The sequence below is a fragment of the Thamnophis sirtalis genome, unplaced genomic scaffold (assembly GCF_051295495.1).
Source record: "Thamnophis sirtalis isolate CommonGarterSnake01/CBP01778 unplaced genomic scaffold, rThaSir2_p1.2 scaffold_7, whole genome shotgun sequence".
In the NCBI taxonomy this organism is placed as follows: domain Eukaryota; kingdom Metazoa; phylum Chordata; class Lepidosauria; order Squamata; family Natricidae; genus Thamnophis; species Thamnophis sirtalis.
In genome coordinates, this window is record NW_028261387.1 from 52,357,285 (window position 1) to 52,381,590 (window position 24,306).

Below are 24,306 nucleotides of genomic sequence, written 5' to 3' on the forward strand. Positions count from 1 at the left end.
ACATATCATTACAACATATTTTGTGTTGTATTTTCTATTTCCTTATATGCTTCAGTTCTTGTCTGAATTGTATAAGGTGGGAAGGGATTAACAATGCAATGCTATCTATGCAATATGAGATGACAGAATTGTTTTGTGGCTTCTCCGAGCTATTTTGCTGTTAGTCAAAGTTTCTACTTTGCATTTAACTATACCAAAAATGCAGGAAAAGTAATAATTATAACTGTATTTGGGAAATAGAAGCTGGTTGATCTTAAACTGTGCTTTTGAGTAATACAACTACAATCAACAAAACTTAAGTTCTTCTGTAGATGGTTCCTAATGCTATCTTTTTTAAAAATAATTTTATTAAAGAGTACAAATATATCAATGAAAACTAATAGAAACTTTAAAAAATAAGAACAAAGGGTATAAAGTTCAGGGGAAAAGAAAAAATATATAAATAACTTTCCTCTTGTCACACCAGGTATAAAAGCTTGTTTTGACAATTCATCATCTTCTCTTGAAAAATAAGACATCCCTTCATCCTGTATCTCATCTCTTTGTTTATAAACAACTCTTAAAACCTTGTCATTGTATCATTATCAGCAAAAGTCCATTAAGGGATACCAGAAATAACAACACAACTATTTTAAATTCAATCTCAGAACCTATTTCATGATATTGTTTTCTACATCTCATCCTTTATTTATTTTAAAAAATTCCCCAAACCTCATAATTAAATCATAGTTAATCAAAATTCATTAAAGATTACCAACAAAAAACACATTAGTCAAATAGAATTAAAATATAAAATAAACTATTTTTCCTGTATCTCATCTCTTCTAGAAACAAGACCTTAAAACATTGTCATTCAGTCCTAATCAGTAAAAATTCAATAATGGTAGTCACAGATAAGAAGATATATATTTTACCTTGATTAAATAAACCAATGTTGCATTTATCTTTATTTTAGGTATACATACACACATACACACAAACACACACACACACACACACACACATATATATACATACATATACATATATACACATATTCATATATACATATAAATGTATTTTGTATATATACTCTGTAATTTTAATTTTAGTCCCATCAAATAATGTTCTAGAACTTGATTTCCTATTTATTTTCTTTGTCTCTTCTAAAAAAAATTGAGAAGTTTAATGGATCTCTTTCTTAAAACTTGATTTCTTTTCATTTTTGTTTGTCTCTTGTCACAAATTCCTTCAAATTTTTATTAGGGCTCTTTTGTACATCTAGTATATCCAAATCTACATTTAAATCTGTTTAAGACATATCTAATAGAACTCCTATTACATCACATCATTTATATTCCTTTTATCAATGGTAGCAGATATCTTTAAAATTAATTTCTGAGTCCATTGTTCCCAAATATCATTAAATGCATTTGGGGTTGAAATATTTTGCTCCACTATTGGCAAGTAATTTGTTTCTCCTTTAAATGCAATCTTTAGTGTCTTCTGAATCCCTCTAGTGTCTAAACATTCATGTCTTATCTTGTTATGCTTCTATTTTCAGAATTTAAAAACATCAGTTTTCCACAGAAAGGATTCATAGAATTAATTTTAAAGTCCCATTTCACATCTATCTGGACCCTTAGTTCATTTAAATGTTTCCAAACCAATACTCTAATCTTTTGCTCTTTACTCCAAAAAGTTTTTTTTTCCGAATCTTTAACTTGGTACTTATAAATCTTTTCAGTACAGATTGAGGGAGATTCACCCTGTGAATATCATAATTTCAAGAGTTCTCAATATATTAAAAACTGGCGCTCGAGGGGAGTAATTAAGAGATGAGGATTGAACAAACATAAAGTCCTTGGACCTACCTTATGCTTGTGAGCCTCCTGAAATCCCTTGGCTTTCAGTTGCATCACACCTAAGCAACTCCAGAAACATTGGTTTCTACCATCTATGTATGAGTTGTAGATGTTGAGAATACATATGGGAAATCTCATAATCTCTCCTTCTCCAGAGACATCTCAGTAACTAGGATCCAGCATCCAGATGCTAATTCAGCCATAATGTTGTTTCCCCTGTTCAAGGACATCCATTCACCATTTCTTCTCTGGAAGTGATTCTAACATTATCAATCAAACGTTATGCTTCATTTTTCCAGTCTTTCTTTTCTATACAGATTTGTTCTGTATACAATACAAGAAGCAATTGAAATATAGAAGGATTAGAAATTGTAGAATTATAGAGTTGGAAGGATCCGTTCTGCTGTTGAATCCAACCTCATGCTTATAGGGTTTAAAACAAGCTTAAACAAGACTTCTACCTGACTAGCTCCAATACAATGTGAAAAATTATTTTTGTACTTTTATTAATTCCTTAGTAGAATTTTGAACTGTAAGTCTCATCATGGTATAGAAATATCATAGAAAGGAGACTCCGTAATTCCCAAGGATTATAGCATACACAGCATAAATGTGAAAAGCCAAAATACTGGGTGCTGCAGTGTTGCTTTCAAGAATCAGATTTTGGAAAGGCAAACCTACCTCTCACTTGTGGATAAATCTCTGCCTACCTGCCTGCTTGTCTTTCCTTTTTAGGGGGAAAGGGAAAATATTCATTTTAAGGGTCATAAAGAGGTAGCTTAAACTTTGGAATTTAGCCCCTTTTTTTATAATACCACTTGGATACTATCTGCATTAAAAAAATATCAGAGCTTGCCAGAACAAAATAAAAGACTTTGAATTCTTCATTATGCAGTGATGGATATCCAGGATTTAATCCTCTGATGTTTTGCAAATGACTTCTGAATCACTTGGTTTTAGTGCCCTCCTGTCTTTTTCCTTGCTTTCTGGTAAAATGCATCTGATATGAGTACAGCCGGTCCCTGTCATGCATCCTTCACACCTGCGACAAGAAAGCACTGCTCATTTTTCTTTTCTTTTTTAAAATCTCATCCATAATGTACACTCTTTTCTTTGCGAGCAGTACCAATGCACTGGAGTCAGAAATAAATGGAAGTAGAATAACTCAGTGTTACATAAATATAGCTGGAAATGGCAATAACACAGTCTTCTCTGATTTATAAATATAATGATAAAGATATAAAAAGACATAGGGTTTTGACAATGTCTTAATAACCTATATTATATATGGTACAAAGAATGATTGATTGTGTTGCTGTATTGGCTTCATATGTTTTTTTTCTTTTAAAATCTATGTTGTAGTAGGAAGAATATATTTAAATTTATACTCCTTCAGAACTAGCATGATACTATTTTCAGAATTATATCATAGATTGCTGTTTTATACGACACGTAGATCTATTGCTAGCTAACCTCAGATTATTTGTTATGCATTTAATTTTGGATTGAGGCTTTCAAAACTGCAGGAGGGATTGAAAAGTGGATTGTAAACTCCAGTGACCCAAAGTGACTTGAATGTCTCATACTAAAATTGTTGAAACTTATAGTTTTGCAATGGGCAATTTCCTCTCAGTATATTTGGAGCCCAGGATATTGCTTTGATCATATTTTTGAAAAGAAAGAAATGAAAATGTTTTGTTTGCTCAGATGAAGACAATGTGAGCTTAGAATTTTTCCGCCAGTCTTAATTTTTATTCTGGTGGGATATAATTCTGGTCATGGCCCCTAAAAACATCTATGTGTTAGCTAAGATGTTCATGCTGTTATTTCTTAACAGTTTTTGAAAATACATTCAATCATGTCAATACATAGATATTAAGTCAAGAGTAATAATATTGTGTACAGGATTAGGAGAAGAGGTTGAAGCATGATACCATTTTCTGATAGTAATATAGAATTTCCTTCCTTCCTTCCTTCCTTCCTTCCTTCCTTCCTTCCTTCCTTAATTCATTCATTCATTCATTCATTCATTCATTCATTCATTCATTCATTCCATCTCACCTAAAAGTGACTCTAGGCATCTTACAATCAAACACTAATATAATATATTAAAACTTCAAAACAATAAATAGTAACATTAAATTTGATTCAAAATTGTCAAAGGTGGGAACCAAGGGGGCAAAATGCCCGCAGGGAAGAATACCCACCCCCACTAGGGCCCCAGGCCAGGTCTTCAGAACTTTTTGGAAGGTCAAAAGGGTGAGTGTGTTCCAGAAGGTAGGAGTCATGGCACATAAGGCTCTTCTGGACCCTGCCAATCAGAATTACTTGACCAAAGAGGTCCATTGCAGGTCCTTTTATTGGCATTGGTGGGACGGGTCAATCCCACTGAGGTGGCACAGTTCCTCAGATAACCTGGACACATGCCATGACCTTCAGTCAATTTAGGTGCAGCTCATTCTAAAGTTTACTTTGTAGCAGTGTTGTCAATCTTACTTCACTACACAGGACCACTAAGCAGTGATTTTCTTACTTGTAGGATATCTCTCTTACATTGGGACTACTTATGATTTCAGAGAAGAATTAATGGCTGCTCTGATTTTAGGACTCTTTAAATAATATTCATTCATTCCTGATAGGAATAAATTACTATACTTACTATATTTTGATTATAAAGTATTTGTTCTGTTTAATTGGTCCTATCTAACTGATCCTTTCTTCCCATTGTACTACAAATACAGACTGTGTTGCACTGTGTGTGGCTTTGTTTTGATCTATATCACAATATTACTCTAAAAATAAAGGTTTTTTTTCCTTCATCTCTGCCCAAAAAACAGCTAAAGCAAGCTGTTCTGAAGATAGGATTGGTGAGAATCACAAGGCTGGTCAATCAATAAATCATAGTGAAATAGAACAGCTGCACTGTGCAGGGTTTTGTGAATATGCTGAGAGAAATATTTCATTGTTGCAACAGCACTTTTTCTTTTTTGCTTTATCTGGTTCTTTGGCTTATCTGAACTGTTAACCTTGAGTCTCTTAAGATTAATTATTTCACTTGAAAGCTTTTCTATACTTGCATCATTAACAAAATCAACTTTGATTCCCAAACCTTTAGAATGATTTTGTATTCCCTTCCTCCCCATTCTGAAGATTCAGTTAGCCTAATGCAAGCCTCAGATCCAGGCGATTAATAACATACTCCTTCCATTAGATGAATTGCATCAGTTCAAAGTTCCCTTTGTCCCATATTGTTACAGCTTTTAACAGGAAATGGTTCTGTACAGTATATTCACTGCCAGTAGAACCACTGAAAATGTCAAAAATTAAAGGCCAGGAGATGCCCCTGACATTTGGGGGGGGGGGGTGATTTGATGGGAAAGCATCCTGTAGTAAACTAGATACAGATTTTTTTTCATTTCTGTTTCATTGACAACAGAACATTAGTTTCTTCTTTTATATCAAATGAGGCAATAATTTATCCTGCCTGCTCAGATGTTGTATCCACACAGCAGCCTTCTTATCACAACTGAGCAGTCTCTTAATCACAGTGACCAGAAATGGAATTTAGGGCTTTTGAAAGCAAAGAACACAGTATACACACCTGTAGCCAATTTATGGAGTAGGAGGCAGGAGAAAGTATAGGGAGTGGACAAAATGTATATATCCCACTACCCATTTGAAGTGTGAAATATTAAGGATGGACGTTTTTGCAGTTGAGAGCTTGATAATAACTGAGATCATTAAGGCAGGCTGGAAACATGGACAGATCTAGAGCTTAGAATTAGATACTTATTCTCCTCATCTAGGCCTGTAAAATTAATATCTTGAATTAGATAAAGCTGGAGATAATAAGCTGAAACAAGGACGAACCACTTTGCTGACCAGTCAGGGGTACACATACAGTAGTCTTTTTTTTTTCAAGTAATATAAGATGAAAATAATACATTTTCCCCTATTTTTAAAGTTTTTACTTACCTAAGCCATTATAATGTTAACAATGTCCAGTAGCCTAATTACTAAACTGAGTACAGTAGTAATTGTGCTACTGGACATTGTTAACATTATGATGGCTTAGGTAAGTTAAATCTTTAAAAATAGGGGAAAATATCAATGTTAAATATTATTTTTAGAACTTTAATAAACTTAAGGTTCCTTGAATTGTACAATTGAAGCTAAGCATGGCATTCATAGACAAATGCAAAATGCATTAACTTATTTTATTATATTAAAAGGGTTTCCATTTTCTAATGCTTTATACTAAGGTCTTCACTGTACTGTTAATTATTATTGTTTATAAATGTTTTAAAAAGGAAAAGGAAAAAAGCTGCTTGGACAGTAGATAAGTGTTTGAGTTTTGATTCCCCCTTCTTTATATACCAGCTGATTTGCAGAATTTATAAACCTTTAGACCCTCTTAGAATCCATAGTGTTAGTGTTTGTATTTGCTTTGCTGCTTCTTCATCATGTATATGGAAACCATTCTTGATTTAATTTGGTTAAACTTCTGTTGCAAATATATGCTGTTTGTTTTGTCGTCATCTCATATTGTTGAAGTTTAAGATCCCAATTGAATATAATTTAGGTTTTTTTCCCAATATTGAGTTATTCTTGCTGCTGTGGACATATAGTTCAATAAATTTTGTTTCTTGTTAATATATTCTGAAATTATACCGACATAAAACATTGGTTTAATTTAAAATTTAATTTAAAATTAATTTAATTTAATAATCTCTATATGGAACTATGTACTGGTATATCTTTCCAATAATTTTGAGAGTTTTTTTACATGTCCAGAAGTGAATAAATTGTTCTTATTCCTGGCCTAACCAGAAGTCTCATTTCCATCTAATTGGGGAGGTCTAAGACTGTTAAGATTGACTAACAATATCCTTTGACAGCTGCTAGAATCGTAACTGTCCAACCAGGTTCACCCAATAGCAACATTACCTACTTTGGCTTTCTCTATTGCTATATAAACCAAAGAAAACCCATCATATTTTGGAGAACTATCTCACCTGTTAAACCTAGAATACCTATTATATCATGTTTAGTTTAAAAGGTTATTAAAATAACTATTTTTCTAGTTTGAAACTTCAGAGACTGGACACATATTTATTATGTATACTACCGGTCATAGTATGTTATGATGATTGTGGTGGTTTTCCAGCATTGAAGAAAATCTGAAGATGATTTTATGTGAAGATAGGAAATCATATAACATGTACACGGCATATGTGGATTGAGTTAAAAGCAAGTGGCCTCTGGGATATTTGCATTCCTCCTGTAATCAAACTCTTATTGTTAGCAAGTAGTACAGAACTTAGCACTTAAAGTAAGTAAGCCCAGAGAGAGTGTAAAAAGGTCTGCTAGCTATCTATGTAGACTTCATTACAATATTGGCAGGACTTCAGTTCTGTATGGCTTCAATAATCTTCCATTAGTGCTATTTGTGATATTTTTAATTTATTGTAGATATCTTGAAAGCTGCTTATATGTGTTACTTCCTACTGGTATTCTGATAAAGCCATTAGGTTCTGGACTAATAGCACAATTCTAGTTTAATTCATGAGGAAGAAAAATACTCATTGATTTTCATGTCATGAATTCAACCATTAAGGCTTTTCACAATTTGTTCCAAGTGAGTCATCCCTGCGGTAATGCTTTCATACAACCTTGATGAGTGGTGCTTTTTCATGAAGCTTGAAAATGCACTATTTTGTTTTAAAGTGCTCTTTATTTTAGAAATCTCACGTTGTCTTTGCCCAAGGAAATCAAGTGCTACAGAAAGTAGGAATTGATAGTTCCCATTCATACAGTATATAAGACTGTACTTAATTATTCCTGTTATTTAGTATTTAACAGACTACTTAGAAAATTCATTGTGGATAGTATTTCATTAAGTGGATTTATGACTTCAATTTTTCAATCCACAAATAAGCTCAAATTACTTGTTATCAGCTTTTTTTGCACCACACTGAAAATATCTATAAGGAATATCATAGATTAGTAAAAGTTTACTCTGCAGAATAGCTGATTATAGGGAAGTACAAACAATTTCATTTTATCAAATCCTTGACCCCTTAGCTAATCTGCCAGGATAAAAATCCTCACACATATGCTCCACCTGGAGGAACAAAAGTAGCCCCCCTCATTTTTTCAGCACATGCTCTATTCAATTAGTTCTCAGGTTGCTGGGGATGCTGCCACAGCCATAATTTTGGGGACTGATCCAACTTCAAATGGTCACTGAACTAATTGCCATAATTTGAAGACTCACCTATATAAGATTGCACAAGTTTGTTTCTGAAATGATGCAAAGCCATTATCTAAAGGGACCCCTATTTTGCTCCAAATTTCTGTCCTGAATCTTTGCTCCATTCATATTGTAATCTAACTAAATTCTACCATTTCGGTTCAAATTAAAGGATTTTCCTCCTTGTAACATCTTGGAAAATATTTTGAGTTGGATACAGAGCAATTTGTAATGTAGCTATTTTAAGAATAATGAGATAAATGATAACTAATTCTCATGTACTGTACATCAAGATACTGGTTATGTTAAAGGCATATGGCTATGTTAAAAACAAATGGCTATGTTAAAGGCATGAATATACTTTGGAAATTATATTAGCTTTGATCTCAAAAAGCTCAGATGAATGTAAAAATAAGTGACTTCAGAGGGGGAGAAATTAAAATAAGTGCATGATGACATTGTCATGCAACTACCACAGTTTCCATGCTCATATCAGAGTATGTTTGACACAAGTATGTAAATGCTGCATTCCCATTGTAATAACATCTTCATTTGTTACCACTGATTGTAAAGATTGTAGAATTGTGTAACTTCTCAAGGTGACAAACCATAATGCAGTGGTATGCTTATTCCCTTTTAATATAAATGGAATAGTAATATAAAATAGTATTAGTGAAATAATTCAGCAGTGGGTGATCAGCATCCCGTAGTACCTCTGGCAAGTCCTGTTATCGTGACGGCTTTCTCATAGCAATGGAGTGGTGCCAGTCACTTCTGTACTAGTGGGAATTGGCAGTCCTGTACAGATTGCTTACCCCCGGCCATTACACTGATACATTGGGTCTGGGAAGTCAATAAGAGCTACAGAGAAAAATGAATCACATGCAATTGCCTCACAAGGGAACATTGGTTTATCTTAGACTTCTATTCCCCGTGGTTTCAATGCCCTCTTTTAAAACATTGATTTTTCTCTTCCAATAATATACCAGTCATTATATTGGAATGGAGTGGGCAGAGCAAATGGAACAGTAGTAGAAAAAGAGGTAGAATCTTCCACTACTGTCAGGAATTATTCTGCAGGGATAAATCTTTCTAGAGTTTCACCCATATTTTTGAATTTCTGTAACATTGTGGTGGCAATTGAATCTTAATGATTTGATATTAAACTTGACCAAAATTGCAAAATGAAAGAGCACAATCTGGTTATTCAAGTGCTACAAGGGATTTCTTCTGATTCTGATCCCACTTAACAATATTCATTGAACTGAATGATGTGTTGGAATGATTTTTTATTATTATTTTTAAAAATAAAAATAATTTTATTATTATTTATTTTATCTATGTACTGGATAAAACTAAACCTTCTTGTGGAGAACTTCATAGCCTCTTTTGAGGTATCAAAGACATTTTCCTTTACTGTAAAGAGAGATCAATTCTGTTATCTGGCTGTTTTAGGTTTGTTTTTTTCTTGCTTCCTCTTTATATATCCTTCCTTGGTTGGCCAAGTTTGTACATGTTCCTCTTCCCAATTTTTCATCATTGTTGAAATGAATATAGACTATGGTTGATAGACATTAGCTGGTGGTACAATGACCTACAGAATAAAATCTTGTGCACATAGATATACACATGCCGATCACGCAAACTGGAGGAACGTGGTTATTGAGGACATCAATCCTACAATATGAACATTGGGAATCAATGACACTGGATCAAATAACTCTGGTTTGGTAATTTATCACTACAATGTGGATTGGTTCTATTCTATTAATTATTCTTCTTTCAACTCCTTCAAATAGCCTATACTAAGAATCAAGGGGACATTGCAACTCAGGGCTGGTTTATTGGATTGATGTGTGCCATCGCTCTCCTGGTCCTGATTTTGCTGATAGTTTGCTTTATTAAGAGGAGCAGAGGAGGAAAATATCCAGGTAAGAGAAATAGCTGTCATTGATATAATGCTCTTTGTTTGATTTATTTCAAAATATATAATTCAGAATCTAATTAATTTTTTTAATATGAAAGCACTAGAAAGATTTATTCCCAGAACCACTGAACAACTGGGACACTAAAAAAGAATTTATGTTATCAAAACAGGGTAAAAGGGATTTCTTGCTAGATAGGGATGCTTTGTTTCATTATTTACATTAAGATTTGATTGAATTTATGACGGTTATAAAACTCTTAGCTTATTTTCTGAGAAAGTATTATTATCATGTTCCCCCTTTTGGGAAAGGAATCCTTCCTTTTCATCTCTGTCTTTGAGTTGAATTAATCATTTTAACTACTCTTTTCATTCTTTTATATTTGGTATCAACCTTTGGCACCTTAAGTAGGTAGCTTTCTTGCTTTTCATTTCTTTTTTTATTTAAAAATCATTTTTAAGGCTTACCAAGTCGTAATAATTCTGGATGGCATATAAATTAAAAATACATCCAATACAATAAGCAAGACAAACATAGGAATGGACAATATATTCAGACAAAAAGCACAGATCCCTTAAGCATATATATCCCCCTAATCTATTACCTAGGGCAGTGATGGCGATCCTTTCTGGCATCTTTGCCCAAACCGGAACCCGTGTGTACACACGTTCATGTGTGTACACTGGGGCACCGGAAACCCAAAGACCAGCTGGCCGGTGCATGCATGCCTGTTTTTGGCCATTTTCCAGCTGTTTGCCAGTGCTCCATCCCCTGCAAAGACCAGCTGGCCAGCCCTCATGTGTACACTGGAAACAGAAGAGCAGCTGGCAATGGCACATGTGCCCACAGAGAGGGCTCTGCATGCCATCTCTGGCACATGTGCCATAAGTTTGCCATCATGGACCTAGGGAAAGAAACAGATCTTCAGTACCCATTTTAAAAACAGTAGGGTAGGGCTAGGACTAGCAAACTTCCAGGGTGATATTATTGGAAAGCATGGGCTCTGCAATGGAGGGGGATTGCCTTCTAGGTCACATCAGATAATTTAATAATGGAACCTGGGACTTGTTTCCCCGTTGGACAAACAATGAGAGATAGGTGGTCCATCAGATAGTCCACCCCTTTACCATGAAGGGCTTCCTAGGTCACAACCAGCATCTTGACTTGTATCCAAAAATCATTGCAACTTTCACAACAGAGGTATTACATGGAAGAACGGAGATAAACCCATAACTGCTTGAGTTGCACCATTCTGGACCAAAAATAGCCTTTAGATAGTACACTGCAGTATAGTCAGAATACACATTGAAATAATACTTAAATACAATGTTAAAATAATACTAAATAAAAATACATTTATATGCGAAAAGGTCTTAATGGTATAAATCTCCCTACATTAATTTAGATAATGTGTTATAGTTGTATGAAGATTGCCATATTCTCTAGAAAGTTCTTGAATTTTGAAGTATTTTCTGAAAGTTGAATAAGATTGTTATGATGTGAAAATTGCATAGCATTCATTGTTCAATAACATTCTACTGTACACATAAAACATCACTACTCATCTGGAAAGATATGTATGTACGTACGTACAAAATATGCAGATTGGATCAATGCTTTTGAGTGTTTAATTGTTTACATATATCTTCCCAGTGCGAGCAAATAAAGATGTGCCCCTCGATCCTGATGATCAGAAGGTAGATAATGGATCGTTCGATTACAGGTATGATTCTCACTCAAGGCATTTGCTATCTGCTTGCCATTCCAAGTAACTCCTTTCTCATTTCATTTTCATGAATTTACATTTTACTCCTCTTTATCCTTCCAGTGTTACTTAAACTCTCTACCAAAAGAAGCACCAATCTATGCATTTAAAAAATATAAAAATGAAATCAGCATTTTTAAAGTTCATTCATTGAAGGCTATGAGTGAAAGATATGTAGGCATACATATAAACACATGGCTATACATAGAGACATATCTCTGCACATCAGAACCATCCTCATGAAGGATGGAATTCCTCTAGACTGAGTCATCCAAACATACATGAAACATAATCTTTCATTGTCTGATGCAATAGTGTAGTTCCAATAATTTTGTATCGTCTGATTTATCTATACAAGTAGATCAGTTCCAATTCGTTTTGAAATCTGAAAGAATAACACAGTGTTCTTCATGAGAATTTAATCATTTTTGAATGTTGAATGATGAGCTCTCTTGAGTGGGGATCATTATATCAGATAAGAAAGGTAGGCACTGTGGGAGAGCTAGCAATTTCCAGAATTGTCTTTGGTCTAGTGCAAAAACAAGACATGAGAAAAAAAACATATGCTTCCTCCTGTTAGTGCACCCCCAGAAATGGGAAGAATAAACAGTGAATAAGTTATTTCTTAGGAAGAATAAGCCTACATTTCTAAAAAATCAACAAGGAGCTTCATATTTCTGATTTACCGAAGGATATGTTGATAGCCTCTATGAACCTACTAAATTTTTCTGACAATTACAGTGTTATAACTTCCAACACCATCACTACTTCATGTAAATCAAAGGCATCTTTTTAAGGACCACCATCACTACTTCATGTAAATCAAAGGCATCTTTTTAAGGACCACAGCCACTTTTTCTCTTGATTTTTCAAAGCAAAAGTATGTTCTTTGGCTGTTCACAGATGGGTCCTGCATTCAAGGTTTACATTTGTTTCACCTTTACTTCCAAGGAACTGAAACAGGTAACACTGCTACCCCTTGCTAAATTAACCGTATGTTGTGAGCCTGTGTAACTTGGCGCGTCAGTCCCTTGCTTGCTATTAAAACAAACAAGCAAACAAAAAGAAATGTCCAGCTATTCTAAAACTGTAGGATGATTTATTCAAAACACAATTGCTCTCCTTCCAAATTCAGTACTTTTATTTTACAGCTAACAAGAATAAAAGTGATAAAAAGGCTTAATTAAAATTGTAGTGCAAGGTCTGGTGTTATGCATATAAGAGCCATGGTTGCACAGTGGTTAGAATGCAGTACTGCAGGCTAACTCACTGCTTACTCCAGGAGTTTGATTCTGACCTGCTCAAGGTTGACTTAGCCTTCCATTCTTCCAAGGTCAGCAAAATGAGGACCCAGATTGTTGGGGGCAATAGGATGACTCTACAAACCACTTAGAGCGGGGTGTAAAGCACTGTGAAATGGTATAAAAGTCTAAGTGCTATTGCTATATGAAGCTGTTTGGAGGATTGACTATAGGACTTTGAAAAAAAGAGCAATGTGTAAATCTTGTAGCGCCAAATCACATTAATTAAACTGCTTGGTTAATTTGATAGCAGAGGTGGGTTCCTACCAGTTCGTACAGGTTCAGCAGAACCAGCAGAAACCCAGGCTGGCCATACCCCCGAACCGGTAACCTGGTCGCCATCGCCGCCACCATCTCTTTTGGGAGTTCTGCATATGCGCAGAACAATTTCCATTGAACTGCGCATGCACGCACAGTGCATATCCAGCGCAAACTGACAGTAACGCCGGCTAGAACCCACCCCTGTTTGATAGCTATGTGTTTTAAGCATCAGAGTTGCTCTAATAATAGCCATTCCAAACTTGTTCCCTTCCAGAGTTGTTTTTAAACATTGAGGTCACAATTAAAAAAAAATTAATTATGATTCAGAATTCTTCAAGCTACTCAAAGCAAAATAAAGAGTAATTTGGGTTCATTTAGTAGATTGAATAAATGAGTTTCTTGGGAAATACCATATACCATTTATGAATTATCAAGACTGAAGTATACTCAAGTATTTTTAGTTACCTTGAAAAACACTATCTTGACTCTTGAGATGTGAACAAATGAAAGTTGCAAAGATAATGTATATTATTGCAAAGAACACATTAGGATGAAGAGTGGGTAAAGATACCACTTATCAAAAATGCTGACCCTGGGACGAATCCTCATTTTTGAAGACGTATTTAGCACTGTGAATACTGTTTCATGCTCCTCAATCTCAATTGCTGATAGGAAATCTTTGTAGTTATGATTTGCTTGTTTTTTAATTGTTTTATTTTTAATATTTATTAGGATGTTTTTAACTCTTTATATCATGCAAATCACCAACAGCTGATTGGGTTACAACATGATATTAATGGAATCATTAAGTAAAATTTCTACATTAATATGAATAGCACCTATTGTTTCTTTTTTTTTTACTGTGGGAAAAAAGCCTAGAGCTGAATATGGTTGTGTTATTCTGCTGATGGAAATATACCTACATATAAAACCTACATTTTCCCTATATATATCCCAAATCTACTACAGGGCAGTCAAAGGATTCCTGGTATCAGAATTGCACGGGACAAAATATGAGAGTAAAGGAAGGTCCCATTTCACCAGCAGAAGTGCTCTCACTTAACAATCTCCTTTGGAAAACATAGTTAAACCTGCAAGCAATGTTATCTCGCTTCTTTTTTTTAAAAAAAAGTACAATTGAAGCATTCTTGAAAAATATGCATGTGGATAAAGTAGAACATTATAGCTCCAAAAGTGCTTTTTCAAGAGGCAACTGGACTTCCTTGTTTTTTCTTTGAAGATGTTTTGCTTCTCATCCAAGAAGCTTCTTCAGCTCTGACTGGATGGTGTGGAATGGAAGGATTTATATACCTTGAAGACAGCTGGTCATTTACATTCTTTTTAGAGAGTCATTGAGGCCACTTGGATTTTTGTCTGTGCACATCTCCACAACATCTCCACAAGTCTTTCAGCAGTTCTAAAGAGGCTCCACACTCATTTGCACTACTCAGATAATCCTGAGCACACAGACAAAAATGCAAATGGCCTCAATGACTCTCTAAAACAGGGATGTCAAATTCATGGCGTCACAAGATGTATCTCAACCTTTTTTCCCTAAACCGGGCATGGGCATGGCAAGTGCATGACGCATACGGCCTGCGGGCCAGGTGTTTGACACCCCTGATCTGTCTGATCATTTACAAAGAATGTAAATGACCAGCTGTCTGCAAGGAATATAAATCCTTCCACTCAACACCATCCAGTCAGAGTTGAAGAAGCTTCTTGGATGAGAAGCAAAATGTCTTCAAAGAAAAAACAAGGAAGTTCAGTTGCCTCTTGAAAAATCATTTTTGGGACAACCATGACCTGGATGACTGAGAATCTTCATAGACATTTAGAACATTGGAGCTTCATTTTATATCAGAATAAATCTTGGGTCACTGACATTGAACCAATTCCCAACATCTAGAACTGCCTGTGTTGACTGATTACTAAAGTATTATTATGATTGTTTTTGTTTGTCCTGATTATTAGGAAACTATCTTTAACAGTAAAATATGGGCCGAGTTGAATATTCATCTATAGCAGCGAACTGGCTGAATCATTTTATTTTACAAATATTAGTTTTTTATTTGTGCAAGAGACAAAAGCTATGATTTAAAATATTATACTTTCTTCCACTGGAGCCCTAGAAAGAAGGCTTTTTGTTATTTTTTTCCCCACAAACCATGGCTGCACAACTTAATGCAGGATGTTAAAGAACTGACAAATCACATAAGAAGTCAGAATAAAAGAGAAAATGATTAGCTGACAGAGAAATGTGACTAATTAAGATTCATAGTCATTGAGATGTGACAGATAGCTTTTGAAAGTGAACAGGATATAAACTGGCATGTTTTCTTTATTTGTTCTCTTCCTAATTCACTGAAATATGCCTGACACACTCTGATCATGTCCTTCAGAGCTGTAAAAGCTTATGCATAGAGCATGCCAATGGCCACGGGCTATAATTAAGAGATATACTGTCATTTCTTTCTACTCTGCTGCCAGACTTATAGTCTCCTTACAAGAGGAATAAGCTATAAAGTCTTTAGCCATTAATAGCATTCATTCTACTAAACATCTGACTTGAGAAAGAGAGAGAGAGAGAGAGTAAAGGGAAGAGAACAACTAAAACCTTATACCGATTGTATTTTTTCAATCTTCCTTCTCCCTTTACTCCATGTTTTAATACACTCTATCTCTACCAGGCTCCAAATCAGTTTAATCCTGGAATTTTCAGTTTCAGTGCCAATTTCAAGACACAGAAAATAGGAGGATTACTTTCTACAAGGCCTGGTGATTGTGAAACCAGAACTTTAGCAATGCTTGTTAAAAGCCAGAAGACTTATTTTCACCCAATCTCTTTTGTTCCTTGAATGTTGGCAAGTGATTTCATATGAACTCACATAGTACTTCTGCACTCGAGTGATTTTTGTGACTACTTTCTGGCACCTACAGATTTTCTGAAGATGGAAATATTCTGATAAGATCTGCTGCTTAATTTTCAGGGCTCTTCCTCCTCATAATGTCAATCAATCCTGTTTTCTTCAAAGGAGGATGGAGAGTCTGTCTAGAGCAGTGTTTCTCAACCTTGGCAACTTGAAGATGTCTGGACTTCAACTTCCAGAATTCCCCATCCAGCGAATGCTTCTAGACCTCAATGAAAATGTTCTAAGAAACAACTAATGTGCTTTTTTCCTGTTTCCCACTATTTCAATATGAACAAATTTTTATGTAAATATACAAAAAAAGAGATTTCTCCTCTAGATCTATGATATCTATTTCTCCCCTCATCTAAAACTCCGTGTATGAAACTCCAGCCCATAATTCTTTTTCCTCCTCCTTCCTCTTTGGAGCATTTTCATCTAAGGCTGAGACCTTTCTTGGAGACATATTTTTTTTGCAAGACCATGCTTTAAATTTTTATATCTCTGAAAGAGTGTGACTGCTTAAACCCTTCAGACATATAGTGGCTTGTTTAGTTGGACTAAATCTCTAAAATGAGACCATGTCTGGAGTGGCAATGAGAGTTTGCCACCATGGCTCAGCTTTGAGGGTGACTACCTGGGAAGGGAGGGGGGAGTATCATTGACATTTATCAACAAGTAGTTGCTTTTTTATGTCATTGCACACAATTAGCAGTTTGTGTTTTAAATTGGGTTTCATTTGGTACTTTAAGATGCTTAGCCCTTCCAGAAAGTAATAACTATTACTATTGCAATTATTTATTTGGCATTGATCCCTAAACTTCAAGCCTATATTATTTTGCTCTCTGATCAGGCTCTTTTTGCTTCTCTCCTTGTTTTATATTCATCTGTTCTTGTACTTTTCACCTTATCCTTCTACATGGATCATGAAGGTCTCTTGAAAGGTAGGAATGACCCAAACCCTTGCACACATTTTCTTTCAGCACTTCTAAGCATATCTAATCTCTTAACTTCCTTCCATGTTTCCGTTCCAACACTTTTCATCTAACAGAGTTAAAAAGAAATTTGTTTCTTATTCTGAGATTCAGGTGTCCTGTGTCCATAGAGTTGCATTCTGACTGTAGATTCAGACCCAATACCATGTCCAATGACATTGCAGTGGCCCTAGCTTCATTCCTTTTTCTTGACTAATATTTATATGTGCAATGTGAAACTGCACAATTGAATAGTGATTACTGTCATGAAAAAGGGTCTACTAGGTTAGAGGCTTTTGAGTAGTTCCATATTATCTGGTAAGCTACTGGTATGATATGGCCCTCATATTTTAAAAACAATTATAACTGATTTCACTTACTGGGCGCTAAAACGAAAGAAGCGTGGTCAAGAAGAAGCCAATAGTTTCAGAAGTTCAGATTGAAGATCTTTCACTCAAAAATTATTCCTTCTAATGTAATGCAACTCTTGAACATGATGCTCCTAAACTAATTTCACTTGAGGCTTGGTTGACTATATTTAATATATTAAATAAACTGCAAGATTTATCTAATAAGCACATTGTATTTGTGCGTTAAGGCTGAATTTAGTTATTTTCCTAATGTATTAACAAGGCAATATGGTTACTTATTTGGCTTGCAATCCAAAGAGCCATGTGCAGAACATCAGAGTATTTGCGGCATTTCAAACAACATTTCTTACATCTGCTTTTCAATAGCAGTCCTGTAAAAAAAGAACAGGATGACTTTATGGGAGAAGACCAAAACAAAAAACACTTCATTTCTTACACATACATTGCTGTGTGGTTCTCTGGAATCCAGCCTTTGGGGTATCAAAATAGGAAATCCCTTGAAAACTTTACTGCCATTAAATATGGAAGGGGCAAATTTTCATTGCAATTACATTTTATTAAAATACTTATTTTAACTTGAAAACAAATATCTCTAGCATCTGTGGCTTTTGCTGTTCTTGTCTTTATGTCTTCTTATAATGCTAACCCATTCTGCCTCAAAGCTCTTCTTGCCTCAGGTTCAATTACTTGCCCAAACCCTGATAATGAAATTAACTTGTGCCATTACAAGCATGTTAATTCCCATTTGCGAAATATGAGATTTACAGTTTTCTAAGATATTCAGAAGCAGCATGTATGCACTTTTCAACATGGGCTCCTTCCAGAAAGGAAATAAATTCCTCTTCTCATTGCAATAAAGAATGTTGTACCTGGGACTGCAAATAACCTAGAATGATCATTTGTTGGGAATTCAGACCAGATCAGAGCTTGTAAGATGCAACTTTCAACATTATAGAAAGGATCTATTGGACATAATATGATGAGAAAATGCAATGAAATGGCAATACTGGAAACCAAAGTCATTTGGGATATTAGTATACCTATTAATATTTGCACAACTTGCAAACAGTTAAAAGAATACATCTCACATGAATATCCAGTAAAGCCTTTCAGCACTTCAGACTTAAAGACAAAAAGTGTTACAGAGTGCAGGGGTGTTGGTCATGCCTCTGGAAGAGAGAAATTGCATGGATATGGCATCAGTCTGCAACTCTGAAAGTAACCATATCTTTTCCTGAGATTGTGTGGTGCCTGCAGAGGACAGCTATACTACCCTGAGGAAAATGTAGCTGCTTTAAAGTGTTGCAGAGAAGTGCTGTTCACACTTCTGTATACTTTAAAGTGTATTTTGGCAATCAAATCCAAACTTCACTGTCCTCAGGACTCATAACTATCAACAAGACTTAGTCCTATGAGACTCTTTCATCTTTTTTTAAAAAGAAACTCAAAATAGTTAACCCATCTTACAAATTTTGCAGAAGCTTTCTCGAGGTGGCAAAGAGAAATGTTATTATATGTCAAATAAAGGTAAACATTCCCTTAAGTTGAGCTTGCTTGCTATATATGATCATCATTTGTCTTTGCCATTTTTTTTCAGGTTTCCAATTTAGCCCCTACAGATCTGAGCTTTTCTGGTAGTGTCCTGGTGTACAATTAATAAGATTTGATTTAAGACGTTGCTTTTTTTTCCTTCTTGTTTTTTAAAATCAGACCTGCATCATTTTTTTAAAAAAATTGCTTTCATATGAAATGGCCAAAATAAATCTTTAAAAAGAATTTTGTCCTCTTTAGATCTGCTGAAAGACTTTCATTTAAATTGTCAGTGGGTGCACTTTGGACAAAGTGTATCTTTGATGAAATGGGATTTATATAAACTAGAAGGCTCAGAACTGTGATATATTATTCTCCAATTTGGCTTGCTAATTTTTGCTTTTTGGTTCTTCAGGATGACTTTCCTTATCATAACACTGAGGGACTTCCTTCTCCTAATTTATATAGGTTCTTTGAGAAATGTTACTTTTTGCCCCTAATTTTTCCAGGCATCTGTATTTACAAAGATGTCATCATATTTTCCTAGATCTTTATGCACAATTGTTGCCTTTTTGTGTATCATCACTAGGACGCTGCTTTCAAATTCTAATATTATGCTTTCCTTTTAAACCATATTTTCTCATTTCTGATTCTCTCCTTTTCCTTTTAATGCCAGTGATGAAGACAACAAGCCACTGCAAGGCAGTCAGACCTCCTTAGATGGCACAATAAAACAACAAGAAAGTGATGACAGCTTGGTGGACTATGGAGAAGGAGGTGAAGGACAGTTCAATGAAGATGGTTCCTTTATTGGCCAGTACACAGTTAAGAAGGACAAAGATGAGACAGAAGGCAATGAGAGCTCAGAAGCCACATCACCAGTAAATGCTATCTATTCCCTGGCATAACACTATATATTGAAGCAACAGCAGCTAAATAAAGAAATAAGTTGGTATGGGTCAGCAGAGTCACCATCAACAAGAGAAAGCAATCAGGGTAGGGCAACAAAGGCCAAACACACAAACCCGACCAGTGCCATCATCTCTTTAGCAAACAGCATAGATGCACTGAATGCTGAAGTGATCATACTGCAGCTGAAATCTGAGCTAACCCACCAGAGACCAGCTGAAGAGCAGAATGCAGAGATTCTGTGCCCCAGGCTTCAGAACTTGGACTGAAATAAACATCCCTCTATACCCCCTTTGTCTGATTTGTGAGATAATGCAATTTCCTTCATTAATAATGTATACAACTGACTTGGGGAAGGGGATCCCTTTTTTTAAGGATTTGATGTTGTCCTCAGAAAAAGAAATGTCTGAACATGGGGGGGGACACTCGAGTAGGGAGTGATGATTTAAAAAAAGCTGAGCACATTATGGCACGCCCCTTGCTAAAACAGCATGAAACCACATTGCAGAATCAGTTATTGGTTTAAATGATGAACTGTTTTATAAACAGGAACTTTTCTGAACATTTACTTCTATTGGAGATCATTGTAGACAGGCCCTAGCCTATGCTTTTCACTAAGCAAGGTATATGCTGCTTTTTCCTATGAGATAAAATGGTTCCATAATATGCTTCAGTGTGGAGGCTATCAAATGGGAAAGGCAGGATTGGTTGCATTGATTGAAGATCTCACTTTTAGCTCTGTATTTCAATTTCTGCTTCCCATAGAAACCACAATATGAAGTTGTGCTCTACCCATGCTATCAAAGAGTTTAGTTGAAAAGTTGTATCTCTGTCAAAAAAAGAAAAACAAGAATAGGAAAACAGGATTGGATTGCTGTTTTTCAGAAGAGAATTATTGGAGGAAATTTGTTGTTAATTTTTATTAAAAACAGCCATTCCTCACAATGCGTACACATGGTATTAATTACCATCTCCAAATCCTGCATGTAACAGGAAAGGGAACAAAGGTAACCAGAGAAGATCAGCCAGTCTGGGCTTTCCTACTGCTAATTAAAAGAGGAAAGCAGCCCCCTACTTAAAAAAAAAAACAACCAAAGTAACCTGCAAGTCTATGAAAAATTCTGGGATTTCCTGGATGTATATGTTTGATGCAAAAGTACATATGCACATAGAATAAATCCCAAATGAATCCATCTGTCTCTACTTTGAATTTTCAAGGTGAAATAGTCTCTGATACATGTTGGGACATCTTTTTGCTCCTGCCCCTTCTGTCAGCCTAAAGGCACTCTTTCCATTGCTAAATAAGCAGCAGCATGGAACTCACATTCTATTAGTTGCACATCAAAGACACTCAAGTCGAGCTAATTTCCTAACCTGCAATAACCCTGTTTTCCCCAGATGCAGATTCTATTGTGACATTATTCTTCCATATATGCCTTAAACAGCTTCATGCGTTCCCTGAAGCTTAATAAACTATGAATATTTATCTATAGATTAAGCCCTTTGTGTGATGGTCTGTAATCTGTCCATGCATTTTAAACAAGACTATTACAGCTTGGCAGAATAAGAAAGTAGCATGGATAGCAGTAGAAGTTAGAGATTTACAATATACTGTGTTTAGCAAAATCTAGTACGTCTTCTCTTTATGCCCTACATTTTTCAAACCAAAGGTATTTAAAAGAAGCAATTTGGCTCCTACTAACAGTTGCATAGCTGTAAAATAACATTTAGGATAATTTTGAAGATCTGCCTAGTTATCATGCTCAAATGTAAACACAAATATGGGTGTATGTTTCAGCTGATTTACTGTAGAAGGAGTTTTGCTAACAAGCATAAATCTCAAGAAGCCACCAATTTAGCATACTTCATAAAATACTGCCATATTTTTAAAAAAATTAAAATCAACTAAATGAAAATTTTAATGCAGCCAGTCTGTATCGTCTAATGAAAAGGCAACAAAATGAAGTCTTTTTTGGTGCATTAAGTTAGGCTCTTACCCTTCAAAAATGGCATAGAATAGTGCTAATTCCAAACACTGAATTGACTACGCCTCCTTGAAAAGACAGGCTATATGATATACAGGTAGACCTCAACTTACAACCACAATTGAGCCCAACATTTCTGTTGTTAAGTGAGACATTTGTTAAGTGAGTTATGCCCTATTTTACAACCTTTCTTGCCATAGTTGTAAAGTGAATCACTATAGTTGATAAATTAGTAAGCCAGTTGTTAAGTGAATCTAGTTTCCCCAATGGTTTTGTGAGAAGGTTGCAAAAGGTGATCACATGATCTTGGGACACAGCAATGGTCATAAACTAGTTGCCAAGCATCTGAATTTTGATCACATGATCAGGAGGATGCTGCCAATGTCATAACTGTGAAAAATGATAATATTATTCAGTACTGTTGTAACTTTCACTAAACAAATGGTTGTAAGTACAGGTTACATGGTTGTAACCTTTACTTAGTGAATGGTAGACAGAACTGGTTCCCAGTTAATGTTTGTGTCTTTGCTTTTGTTTGCCTTAGAGTCAGTGTTGACTCCTGGAGGCAACCTGGACAAAGTTCTGCAGTCTTCTGGGCAAGATTTTGGAAGTGGTTTAGTAGCCTTTTTCCTAGGGCTGAGAGAGGGTGACCTGCCCAAAGTCACAGCTGACTTTGTGCCTAAGGCAGGACTCCCAGTTTCTAGCATGGTACCTTAAACCACGTCACCAACTGGCTGTCTTTGTATCTATAGCTTCATAGTAAATGTGATTTTATTCTTTCCAACTCATTAGAAAATGATGGAAAGAAATTGTTTAAGGAAGTTTAGGATGCTGCCAGCCTGTCCATCTAGATCTACCTGTCCAAATACATAATTTCCTGAAAAACAGAACAGAACTTGACTAAATTTAATGCTGGATTGAGAGGGAGAATGAAGGTATCAAAATAAATTACAGTTCAAAAATTGTCTGGATCTGGATTGGTTGCTTTTAAGAAATCCTCCATGGCAGAGACAGGTGGCCAGTGGCTTGGAGTGTTGATGACCCCCTTCTAACTCTCTTTTCTTGTTCCGTCCCAGTTACTTCATCAAGAACAGAGCTAGTATTAAGAGGTGGAGGGAAATTCCATAAATCATGCTCTTTCTGCTCTCCCTAACTATTATATAGGATTAAAGAAAACTTCTGATCTTCGTGGGTTCAGTGTTGAACTTGTTGCTTCATGAAACATAGGAAACAAATCAGACTTACTATAGTAGCAATAATTCTCCAGGGTTTCAAAAAGGAGCTTTTCACAGCTCTACCTAAATCTATCAGGGATTTTTTTTATCATTTGCATGAAAAGTATGTGTTCTACCACTGACAGGATACTGAAACATTCACAGTGTCAAAATGTTTGACATATCCTATATAAATTTAAATGTTCACTTTCAGTAGAAAGTGATAAATGTTAAACTATGCACATATTGTTTTTAAGCCTGTCCACAATTGTCAGTAATCCTATGTATAGAGACTCTGCGGATTTAAAGGAATATTCTATTTTACAGAATCAGCTTATTTGAGGCTCAACAGATAACAAGAGAATTCCAGATACACTTAATCACATCTATGGGGAACATCTGTCCATAAGATATGAATGAATGAATATGTGTGTGTGTGCGTGTGTGTGTGCATCCTCTTTGGAAGCCCATATATTTGAAGAAAACCATATGTGGTTAACTTTCCATGGCTCTAGAGCAAAGTTCCCCAATGTTTCCATCTTTGTGGACGAGTTGGGAGAGGGGATGGTTCTGCATGGCTGTTGGGCAAACACATGCCCATGCAGACTCCATTTGTGTACATGGAGGGCATACGGGCATGCTTGTCCACTGCTCATGCCAAGTGGGAATGTGTGTGTGAACATGCACTCACTTATTGCTTTTGCAGCCTGGTTTTGAACACTTCATGGTCCTGTAGTGGGCTGAGGGCTGGAAGTTGAGGACCTCTGCTCTATAGATGTTGAGGAAGGTCTATTTAAAAAAAATACTAAAAGATCTACAGTAAATTCTTCAGAATCCCATTTTCAGATATATTAAAACAGTTTGTACATATAACAGTATTAGTAAAACTTTTGTCTGCTTACTAGTTCCAGAAAGGAAATTGCCTTCAATGGAAAATGTGTTATTCTCAGTAGAATAACCTTAGGAACAGAGATGTCTTTAAAAATAGGGGTTAGGTCCCGCAATTAAAGTTCTATGTGGTCCATTAAAAACAAAAACCAAGGACTCTCGATAGGATTTTATTAT

The 24,306-nt window shown here is 35.4% G+C and overlaps 1 protein-coding gene across 17 annotated transcripts in view; it reads left to right on the plus strand.

Annotated features, from left to right (window-relative positions):
• Window positions 1-21,540, plus strand: part of NFASC (neurofascin) — a 170,119-nt gene extending 148,579 nt beyond the window's left edge. For 12 of the 17 annotated variants that reach the window (XM_087720033.1, XM_087720035.1, XM_087720031.1 and 9 more), the window contains 4 exons: window positions 9,897-10,028; window positions 11,676-11,745; window positions 17,191-17,202; window positions 19,810-21,540. In XM_087720033.1, the coding sequence (XP_087576159.1) occupies window positions 9,897-10,028; window positions 11,676-11,745; window positions 17,191-17,202; window positions 19,810-20,041 (446 nt within the window). In that variant the 3' untranslated portion in view covers window positions 20,042-21,540. The remainder of the gene's footprint in view (window positions 1-9,896; window positions 10,029-11,675; window positions 11,746-17,190; window positions 17,203-19,809) is intronic. The other 5 variants (XM_087720036.1, XM_087720045.1, XM_087720041.1 and 2 more) reach the window with 1 other exon arrangement.
• The last annotated feature ends 2,766 nt before the right edge of the window (window positions 21,541-24,306 follow it).